This window comes from Lingula anatina, chromosome 3 (assembly GCF_051362555.1).
Source record: "Lingula anatina isolate TDL-2025a chromosome 3, LinAna3.0, whole genome shotgun sequence".
Classification (NCBI taxonomy): domain Eukaryota; kingdom Metazoa; phylum Brachiopoda; class Lingulata; order Lingulida; family Lingulidae; genus Lingula; species Lingula anatina.
This window is the reverse complement of record NC_141769.1, coordinates 33,343,840-33,355,921: the sequence shown is the minus strand read 5'-3', so window position 1 is coordinate 33,355,921 and position 12,082 is coordinate 33,343,840. Positions and strand designations below refer to the sequence as shown.

At 34.8% G+C, this 12,082-nt stretch overlaps 1 protein-coding gene across 2 annotated transcripts in view; it reads right to left on the bottom strand.

Moving 5' to 3' along the window:
• LOC106167453 (sarcosine dehydrogenase, mitochondrial) overlaps positions 1-12,082 on the bottom strand; it is a 34,093-nt gene that overhangs the window by 12,300 nt on the left and 9,711 nt on the right. For both annotated transcript variants that reach the window (XM_087009314.1, XM_087009315.1), the window contains exons 16-18: positions 11,870-12,017; positions 4,259-4,328; positions 3,759-3,945 (exon numbers count right to left, since the gene is read on the bottom strand). In XM_087009314.1, coding sequence (XP_086865440.1) covers positions 3,759-3,945; positions 4,259-4,328; positions 11,870-12,017 — 405 coding nt within the window. The remainder of the gene's footprint in view (positions 1-3,758; positions 3,946-4,258; positions 4,329-11,869; positions 12,018-12,082) is intronic.

The window sequence follows — 12,082 nt, the reverse complement described above, 5'->3', positions numbered from 1 at the left end:
TATTTATTTAAAAAAAATCAAGTGCACTTTTGCTTCTTTATATTAGTCTTGGTTTCTGGGATACTTTGAAAGAAATTTAAATAAAATAAAATATAATAGCATAAAATTGTGAAATGAACAAGAAAGAAATACTCAAAAACTAGTCTTGAACTACAGTGCCATGTCCTTAGGAGATTAAATTTATCAGAAGCTTCTCTGACTCCATGAAGACATCATCATCATCATAATCTTGATAGTCGATTATGACCAAGAAATCCACTGCAACTCAGGAGTGATAAGAGTCTGGCCAATTACTCCTGTCAATTACGTTAATGGTCATCAAAAGGAAACATGTCTATTTCTCACACCTACAAATCATCCTGACAAACTACTCTGTCTCCTGGCGTCAGTGCTTTAGGTGATTGACAGGCAGCTCAAGTTCATCAAATTATATCACGGTAAAGTGAGAAGAACATGCAACGATATTCCTCTTTCTTAAAAACATTTATACCATACTTGAGCTTATTTCTTAATAGATAACTATCAAATTATAAAATAACTGTCAAATAATAATTTTCAATTTCAGGATAAAGGAAAAAAAAATCGTCCAAGAGCACACCTGTTTGGTTTTTAATACACCTCCAATTAACTTCCCACCCTGTAATGTATCAATTAGCATGGCCAAAATATGAGCAATATTCCCACCATCAGCAGGCCTCCCCATTAAACCCGGAAGTTGATCTGATAATTACAATACTATCCCACACTGAATAAGCTGACAAAGGGAAATGACACATGACAAATGACTTGTTGTTTTTATATCGGCTGATATTACACATACGGCTGTGGGAACTGTCCTCACAGAGAGCATACCCACTGCTATGGCTTTTACTGTAGTCAGGAATTATAATGATTTATTTATCAGAGTAGTAACAAAATTATCACTCCTTTATTATTATATCTAAATCAACTATATTTAAATATTTTTACCCAAAATGTACCTCATCTAAGTTTATGAATTAACAGGTGAGATAACAGTTATCCTTTGTGTATGACACATTCATCAAAATAATTCTAATGTCATAAAAAAAGGACTGCTTATATTCAATTTAACTAGCATTAAATATATACTTTTAGCCAAGTTAAGTGAAGGATAATTTTTCTTGATAAAATGATATTTTCTTCAGCTACAATATTTCAAGCATGACACCTCTACCCCTCAGGCAGGCCACAAACAGAAAACTTTGGTAACCACAGCTTTTAATTCCACCTTTCAGACCACAACTTTCTCCCTGCAGTAAACCACTAAATGTGCTCTTCTTTCTTTGCTACATCAGGACGTCTCTCTTGTCTTCTCCCCTTACACCACATCACACGTTATACTTGTACCTGGTTGTTTTCACCCACAGTAATTGAGGGGGGGGGGGGGGGGGGGATTTAGAACTGAGATTTTATAACTCCAATTTATCTTGTCTATTACCTTTATATCTTGTAAATGAAAAAAAAAAGCCCTGAAATTGTCTATTTTTCTTGAAAATATAAAAGAATTTTTATAAAAACAAATAAATAAAAAATACTAAGTTATGCAGTGCAGTCATCCTGTTCATTAGCACATCTTATTTCTTTTCTCCTCTCAGCATGGAGTAATGCACCACAGTATCATGTTCAGGTAGGGCTTTCTGTTCTCCTTAGCCCCGATGTACAGTAGATTTATGTGGGAAGAGAATAGATTGACAGTTAAGGATGTCTCAGTAAAATGAAATGACCTTTGAGTTAAAGTAAGAGGAATGATTTTGTCAAGCTAGTTGATGTGAAGCCTTGATTTTTTTTCAAATGTAATGATTTATTCATTTATTTATTTTATTACTATTTATTTATTTATTATTATTTTTTTTTTTTTTGTGAAAGTATATAAGTATTAGATACAATTTCATAGTAATTATTGCATTAATTTCTGTACAAAGAAAAACAGGTGGTTCTTGAAAGGAAAAATTACATGAAATATTTGTAGGCATTAAATAAACAAATAAACACATAAATAAATAATATTTTTTAAAAAAGAAAAGATGAAGGCATCACTAATGTTTCACTTATGTCTGTGCAGTGTAATGAGCCATGAAGATGGCCTTGAGACATGCACTCTCACTCTCTCACAGGAAGTCTTCACATAGAACCTGACAACCATGAAATACCTGGAGGGGAGCAGGGTTTACTTCATGCGGAACTGGGGTTTACTGATCTAACCAGAAATCAGTCAAAGAAGAAAAAGTGCTGGAAAAACTGGTGGTTTTCAATTTTCCTGTTAATAATTTGATTAAGATGTGGTGATATAACTGAAACCATTGTTAAGGGAACTTTGTTTGCCTGCAATGACAGTCATTTTATTATGTAATAAAAAATATCACAGAAGTGCTGTTTGTTAATTATTCCCCCCCCCCCTAAAAAAAAAAAAAAAAAAATTTTTTTTTTGAGAAAATATCACAAGAAGTTACACAGGAAAAGGACAATTTTGGGGGTCAAATTTGGCTGTTACTGTCAACTACTTTGATACTTTTATTTGCTTTGGCATCTTAAAAAAAAAAAAAACGTAATGAAACAATCACAAAATCAAAAAGATCTTAAAAACCACTCCCCTTTATCGCAATTTTTGGAGAAATTAGTGGAAAAAAAAACAGCAATTCAGAGGTTAAATATGAGTATTACTGTCAACCACTTTGACCCCCAGCCCACAGCAGCAAAGAGGGAAGTAATTTCTGCCACTCACATCATCTACAAACCAAGGTGAGAGACTAACAAATGGTCCCGTGCTTTGTCATCATCAAAGTGACACAAGCAAAATATGGTCGCACAACTAAGCTGTGACTAACTCTGAGATGGTGAGACTCTGGGAGAGAGAGTCAAGGACAAGAAGAAAGCATTCAGAAAACTACACATATTTTATTTTTCCACACATAAACTAGTGGATTCACAGAGCTCCAACAATAACTGCCCATCAATTTACTGAAGGGAAAAAACTTAAATTTTGTATTTTTTTCTCTTTGAAAGGCTCTTCTGCTGTTGTGTGATCCTGACTACCTCTATAAAGAACTAGCAGCATGTTCCTGAATATTTGGACCTCTAACGGAAATATTTTAGTTTTATATGAACAAAGATAGATAAGGGTTTCTCAATGAAAATATTGGCTACTTAACTAAAACAAAAAAAGGACGGTAATTATAAAAAAAATAGCTACTAGTTCTTGGACTACTACTAATTAATAAGTGATCTCCAGTTCTGGCATAAATATCACAAAAGTCTCAAGTTGAAAGTGGATGTAAAGTTTTGTCTTAGTTAAAGCTAAATTTCATTTTTTTTTTTTTTTTTTTTTTTTTTTTTTTTTTTTTTTGTAAAAGCAGATTTTGCATGAAAATGGCCAGAGATTTTTGCTGAGAGGACAGAGTGTTATTTGCTTGCATTGTGTTGTCACCATATAGCTAGTCTGTGCAGACTGTGTGAGAAATATTCCTATACCATAAAAAAGTCACACATTCATTAAAATTCAATTGTGGCCATCAAGCTATTATGACTAACAAACAACCTTTCTTTTTTTTCTAATCAACCCAACTTTTACCACAGCTTCAAGGACATACCCAAATTTACACAATAAAGAATTTTTTTACAGAAAATCCCACAAACCTTGAAATAACTTTCACTGTACAAACAGAAAAACAATGGCACATAAATCAGAGATGAATGGTCTCTGTGCTGAGCTAAGTGACAATACTAATGGGTCTTCTTACCTTTCTCTAGACTTAGTGAGTCAATGGCTCTGTAGCCAGCATTAGTGATGCCATACTTAGCACCCGCATCCATCACGGCATGGTACACGGCAAGGCACGACACGTTGGGAACGTGCAACTCCCAGCCCATCTCTCCTACGAAGGAGAGACGCAGCGCACGCACTTCATGTCCAGCAACAGTGACCACCTGAAAGGACACAAATCTCAGATTTTGCAAATGGTCACTTTTGATGAAATAAGAAAAATCAGTAAATTTTGCCAAGTTAAACATTAACAGAAACTGTATTTTTTTCACAACGATTGTTAATTAATGTGATGTTTGATCAAAGTTAGGTCTCAATTTTTCTTTTTTACCATTTTTGTACTGAGTATACTTAAATTTCATTTTATTAATCATTGCAACTCATGAGCTAAAAACAAATTCCTCTTAATATTAGCAAAGGTCTGCACATTGTGAAAATTATGTTTCCCATAACTGACACTGATAATCATGACATTACCTTGTTAGTGGAGAACGGAAAAGCTTCATTGCTAAGATCTGCATCAGTAAGAGTCTGGAGCAGCTCTCGGCTGGAAATTAAATAAAAATTAGTCATAAATGCACATTTACCAGAGAATTTTAGCAAGCTGGTTTGTAAATTAAGAGAAGAGGAAGGCCATCAGTTGTGAGTCTTGACACTGCTTTGAACACTTGTTACTTGTTGTTTTGGGCCTTCACTAAATGTAAATATGCTACAGGAGACTTCTTTCACAATTGGATTTTAAAAAATTATCTTTAAATTTTTCATTGATCAAAATTTCTGGCCAGTATACAGCACTAGTCAATCTCGGATTTGTCAAAGAACATGACATTTTGCTTTTTTATGATTTTTTTCTATTATTTTTTATAACAGAATCTCAGCATGAAATAAGTTTTCAAGTGGGATAAAATGTATCCTTGGTTATGTCCTCAACACTAGAACAATTCCCCAAAATAGACTTTGAGTAAATTGATGGCCAAAAAGGAGTGCTACCTGCATAAATAAAGCACACAGAGGAGGAAAGTGGACATTTTTCCCACCCAGAAGTTCGGTGGTCCATATCAACATATTTAATCACCTGGCCTGTATGCCCACTATGTCCAGCAGTTTACTGTCAAAACACTGACCATGTAAGCTCCGGTCATTTCACATAGCCTAAATCTCCTAATCAGGGTTCTCTGGTCGTAATCTACCTGTAAACTGCAGCATTTGTATAAATAGTGTTCCCTTACAATATAATCATTACACAACTAAGAAGGCGATCCTGTTTAACATTTTCCGTTCTAAGTAGGGATATTTATATACGAGGTCTATGACAGCACACCGATTTCTATTACCTTCTTAATAAGGGGACAGGGAAAGCAATGCGGAATTTATGAAAGCATTTGTGTTGGTAGTGGCTTCTACTTGTAAGATGGGATGGCAGTGTTTTGGTACGGGAACAAAAGTTCTGGAAGCTGGAATGCTGCCCAGTAAATATTATCCCAGATATTGAGACAGTTACTCTTGTTCGCAAAACATTCCCACACACTTAAGAATGTTCCTAACTATGGATATATAAATTAACGACTGTAAAGATATCGGTTCTCTAAACATATGCATACAAAGTGTGATGAAAAGATCGCTCTTCTCCTATTTATTCCCAAAACACGTCTGTTTTGAAACAGTGTCATTCTCATAAGAACCAGCATTTCAAAATGTGCGAAAAAAATCCTTTTAACACTTTTCACAGCTAATGACTGTTATCACTTTGATATTTTTTGCTTTGATGATGATTACTTCCAGTGCATCCAACTTCTTAATTTTACTTTGACTTCCAGGTGCATTTTTTTACTTTGCAATTTTGATCAAATGTAAATGTTTCGATATAAAATAATAAATAAACCTGCAAAAAAGTAAAATAAATACATTTTTCAAATACAAAATAAACTGGAGTTCAAAACTAACATGAGCTCAATTAATGGGTTTGAAAAGGGCACCTGTAGTTTTCAAATATGAGCAAGTTGAGTAAATACAGGAGGTGGCATGTGTAAGAAGCTGAGAACAAGGGCAGTCATAAATAACAATTCAAGTGTACTTACTGAAGGTGAACTTTGTTTAAATCTTGAAACATTCTACATGGTAAATAGATGAAAGAGGTCTTATCATTAGGTCAGGAAAGTCAAAGGCTACGCTCTTGTAAGACACTTATGACTATTAATAACATGTATCGCTTCATAAGACAAAATAACCTATACACAAAGAGAAAAAAATGAGCTTAAATTTACATTTTTCTAGGTCACACCAGTTATGACCTAATACTTGATGAGTGGAAAAAGTTTCCAACTACATTCACTGAGTAATAACACTGATTGTGTACAGTGTAATGGTAATTATTGACTTTGTGTTCCAGTGAGGCAACAAAGTTTAATTTAGTGGAAGAGGAATGTTTTTATTATGAAAGGTTGCTTTTCTACCCCTGAAATGTCAGGTACACGCCACCCTTACCCCTCCCTAGGGAAAACTAAACAAGTTCAAGTTTGTCTGAGAAGAAAAAAAGAAAAAAAATATTTAAAAATTGTTGGAGGGCATTTCGATGTTCAAAAATTAATGCTACAAATTGATTTCATTTATGTGAAGTGATGTGTCTCAATTTTGAAAATTCTTATTTAATATTTAAAAAATCAAAATTTCATTGGTTTTCTAATGAAAATATATTACAATATATTCATTTTCAAAATAGTTGAAAGAATCCAAGAAGATATTTCTAAAGAAAACAATCATCAAATTTACACACAACAAAAAATAATGAAGGAACATCACCTATGAATGATAATAACAGGAAAAAACAACAATGTAGTATTATGAGAAATTACAGTAAGAATATTTGTAAAGGAAGCTGATCCTATAATTCAGTCTACTACTATGATTACTACATATATTGTAAAGATGTCATGGAGACTACGCTGATTTTATCTCTCCCCTCCTCAGTCCAGGGCTAGTATTAGTCCATCAACCTGACCCTAATCATAGTACTTACAGGGGAAGTAATGTGTTAGCATGGTCAGATGTAATCTATGTGAGAATGACACCTTCACCAATCTCTCAGGCAGCAACTGGCCTTGGACTCATTTTTATTAAAAAATGTAATGCTTGTTTGGTTATTTTATTTCACTTTGTTATTTTTCTTTTTAAAATATCTAAAATTTCATAAAGATTGTACAAGTTTCCTTCTTCTATTTTACCATTTTTTATGCCCAAAATTCAGCAGTGGAATTATGCTGAAATTTTGTTCAGTTTATCATTTTCTCTCACTAAAATTTAGCAAGCTGCTTCATATCAGATACAATTTTTTTTGAACAATGAAAAAGAACAAACATTTTACATACATATATTACATGCTTCCTTAAAGGATTTTTTTTTTTTGGGGGGGGGGGGGGGAGGGGGAAGAGGAGGGGGAAGAGGAGGGGGCAAACAGGGTTAAAAAGTTTCATCAACTATGGAATCTATGAATTGAAAAGATAATTCATTATAAAAATTATGTACAAAATGAATGAGGTGCAAGAATTTTGAGAAGAATAACCGTGAAAGGCAATATCTTCAGTCAAGTGCAAAATATAAGTTTTTCATATAAAAGTATGATTTTTATTCATAAATTTGACAATCTACATTGTTTTCTTTCAATAAACTTTGTAGGGGTAGAAAAAAATTCAGTTTTTGTTTCAGAAAGAAAAATCGGGAAAATATAACAAATCTGGTCAACCCAAAAACTTATACATGTCCTTGGTCAGCCCAAATACCATTCCACAGCTGAAGTTGGCCCCAGACAGCCTCATATGACAACTAAATACAAGCCTGTCCCTCATTTCCCTTCACCAATAATAGTGGAGGTGTTCTCGTGGTAACCCGGCACGAAGATTAAAATCTCCGCCAAGCAAAGGTGTGTTTAAGTGCCGACATGGTAAGTGATTCTACTGCCGGAGATGACAAACTGTGGGAATGTTAACACTATTCCACGCCATCAGATCTGGGATTATCTGCTGTAAAGTCTGATTAGCCCAAAGTCAACCAGATTAGAAAATCCTCCCCATGTATCTATTAGACACGTTTCTTCACAAAGTTGGTAAATAGATGGGAGAAAATTTAAAACCTCCCATAACAAAACTAAGTGCACAGCCCAAATATGAGTTGCAAAAAAACGTTCGAAGAACAAATACACCAATTTGATATTCATCATGTCTTCACACAATCTCATGAAATTAATACAGCAACAAATTTTTTCAGACACCAAAAGAGCTGAATTTGGACAGAAGATCTCTTATCAACCCGTCAAACTCTTATCAGCAGTCCATATTTCAGACTCTACAAGTGTAATCAGCCATAATTAACTTGTCACTTCTCAGCCTCACTGGTACACAAAACATTTACGTCCCTGTGTACAGGAAGTGAGCAGGTATGACATAACATTGACCAGGTAATTAAGCTCAGGTGCTTGGTCACTTCCCTGCCAATTTTCAGGTGTTAATGTGAGGTTCCCGCGGAGCTGGCATTAACTCCCAGTGGCAGTAGTAAGCTGCCTATATCTCACGTGTGGTCTAACTACGACGTGAATTGTTTCAGTTTTGTAAGGTGACTTTCGCTGAATCCAATCAGCAATCAGTTGAACAGATTTACATTCTTCCCATTTGTTTCCAACATACTCGACATATAATCACCAACTTTTCTGTTATCTTCTCAATGCCAAAATATACTGAATTTCCACTTTTTATTCTCAACTAAGGACAAGAAAGTTCTGGGGCAGCTTTCCCTGTTCATATCAAAACTAAAAAATTCTTAGTTTTATCCTAACATACATAAATTTTCTCTGGCTTTATTCACTAGAAACATATATAACATTTCTGTGTGTGTTAAATGTAAGGTATCATCAATCAGATTTGAATATCTTTCCTTCTATCCCCCTCCCCCTCATCAACTCTTCATGACCATCCATGTGTCAGAGCTAGGAATTATACATTTTTTTTTAAAGTGTCATTTTTGCTGTATTAACTCTTATCATACCCATCCCTGACAATTTATTTTACTCTACCATATTAAACTGAACATGTAGTAAATCTCAAAAAAAGACATAGGGGAGGAGATGCAAATTTCCGTATCTTTTCTACTTTTGGTTGGGGACCCACATATCATAAGGTAGATTCCAAAAAATATCATTCTGATCACTTCATTTTTTTACTCCTATTAAGATCTCTGGGATCTGCCCGTGTCGATCCCAATGACTGAACAGGTTATTCCGGATTAGAAGTATTTAATCCAGCTGATTTCTCATGTCCCTTGGAAAGAAAACCTCACTGGTTTCATGAGGTCAGTGTACTAAAGGTCAACTACAGGTCAACAGTGGTCAATTTCAGGCCAGACTGCTTGCTTATAACCCAGTGAGAAAATTACCAAGGTTTACTAGGTTAAACGGGCACACGCTAATAGAACTTCTGGGTTAAAATACACTTAAATTTCAAGAAAATCTTAATCTTTAATAAAGAAGTTGCGGACTGATTATGAGTGACTTACTAAACATGTTTTATGTATTTTCATTTCAAAGGATGGAACTAGTTTTTTAATAAATCATGTAGCAGACTAGCATGACTTGAGTGGAGAGTTCCACGCTATTGTGTGGGATATCTTACTGTTTGACATCCACCAACACCTGCTATAGTTTCATAAAAAGTTCATCATTTTAGAAATCATAATACAGGGATTCATCTAGCAGGTCTTTTATTTGGCATATTCGACACGTTATTTAAAGCTTTTACACCTATTTCACATAGAACTTGTTAAAACTAGTAAGAGCAATCTATTCTATAAATTTTGAGGAATGTTTTCATTGTTATTAGAATGACTAACAATAGATGTACAGACTTTAAAAACTATCATTCAGAAGATGAAATGCAGAGGACTGAATAAATGTGCAGAAAATGTGGCTACTTTGACTAGTTTTCATAGAAAAGTACAGCATTTTAAGTAATATGCAATGTCCTCTAATTCCAGTATTCTGGTTAAAAATGTTTGTTTGCTCAGTTCTTTGAGAAAATATTAACATTTTTTACATTCATCTAAAATAAAATAAATTTGAAAAAAAAATACTATGAATTTATGGAACTGCAAGACAAGCAGAGTATTCAAGCGAGGTGACATATTGTCCTTGTAGCTATTAGCTTTTAGCAGTTTTCAAGTAACTAATGTCAAGTCTTAGCGTAAATCTCAAGGGCTACTTACAGACAGGAAATGAAAAGTTTTTATTTAACATCTAAGATCTAAACGTGACTTGGTGAAGTAAGTGAAAGGCACATATTTGACCAAGAAATGGTTCAGACCTAAATGACACACAAAGCTCCATTCTCCGGTCTCTCAGCCATGTTTCATTGCTCTTTTATATAAACAGTTTACTTTCCATTTCCTTCACTACACAGCTCTGCTAGGACTATATGCAGTAACCAGTTAAGTATCTTCACACTGTTAACACAATCCGGCTGCCATGACCATGTCCACAGCAGGAGCTGACAAAAATGCCCGTTTTATTCTGAATAATTACAGCAAGTGGATTGCAATCAAGCCTCTACCTGCCCAGCATAACTTTCCATATAACTTATATCACTCATTCAGCCCATCCCTGCATCTTTCAAGGAGCAAAGGACTTATGCTGTGCAGACATCAACTTGGTTGCAATCATAACCGCTGAATTTGTAAAAGACTGAATCAGATTTGCAGAAGTGTGAACACGCCCCCAAATGTTTGTAGCTACTTAACACCTGATCTTGAACACAGTTAATCCCGGTTATAAAGTCAACAGAACGTGACACTAAGCACACCGTACGCTCCCGGGCCTCATAATACCCCCATCTCTCCCCCCGCGCTGTGTGTCAATATGGCTGACGGCGGAGACAATGTAAGGGCTACGGAGGAGGACAAAGGCCTGATCTCACTCCAGGCAGTACATATTCATGGGAGAAATGTTTGGGAAAATCATTATTAGTACTATGTAACATAAAGCATTTTCCATGTTTAATTAACTTAGGTGTAAGGGATTCTTACACCTTGCAAAAAGATACCTGGACATGACTTAATACTCCCCCCACCAAAAAAAAAAAAGACTTTAAGCAATAATGATATGGGCAACTTTTTATATTCATCTTTTAGAAGATATCCAGAAAACATGATTTAATTTCTTCAATCAAGTTATAAAAATCTATAGCAGAAATCAATTAACCCGTTTCTGCCACTGCCTATTAAAGACAAACACTTTTCACATAAAACTTTAATAATTAAGTAGTTGTATAAAAGCTATATAAAAATTTGGTTTAAAATTTTACTGTAAGTATACACTCAGTTTCTTTAAAATAATCTTTTCTGACTCATTTTTGCAATCATGTTCCAAGTTAGGATGCCTGGTGGTAAACGAGAATTTGAAAACTAAACAGCCACTGGGCTATGACAGCACTGCAGAGGTATTTTCGTTTTAAACAAGTACTTTAAATAATACAATCAAAACAATTCTTAACCAAATCAATGGCAAATGAGCAGATTAAACCAATTTTACTTCTTGCTTCTTTGCCAAAATACAAAATCTTTAGCCATTGGCAAAATTTCTAAAGGCAGCATGTTTCTGAGGGTAGCAATTCCAGTACAAAACACAATCAGTCCATCTCTCCTAACACAATTACTTGGGACAACCAGACCTTGACTAGCAACTCCCTATTCTTTAAGATTACTAGAACGTGACTTATTTTACATGAAAATCATATTCAAATCATTTCATTGGTAAAAGTTAAAATTCAATAGGTCTGAAAGCTTAATCTGCAGCAATCTTTAGCTTATGGAGGGCAAGCTATTCAGTAAACCTTACAAGTCAACATGTAGTCATCTTGTTGCAAGAGGCTTATTATCTTAGAAACGTGTAATTGGCAAAGAAATTATGCACAGACTGAGACTGACTTTGTAAAAGAATGAAAGAAATTGGACTTAGAATCACTTGAAAACAGCATTAACTAAGATAAACATTTCTAGGCCTTTTTTTGTTGCCTCAGTTTGTCTGGTTTTCAACTCGTCTCACAATCTCACCTTTTGGGTCCCTGAATACTCATGAGTGCCATGTCGTCGGAGTGGTCAATGAGATGACAGTTAAACTTCTGGTCCTGGATCACCGTCTGGATGTGTGAGTAGTTCTGCTGGGCCGCCCCGCCCCCTGCCGCCAGGTAGAAACCTCGACCTGGAATAGCAACAATTACGTAACCATCAGAAATCAGGGACGGGCATGAAGAATGAAGGGGGTTT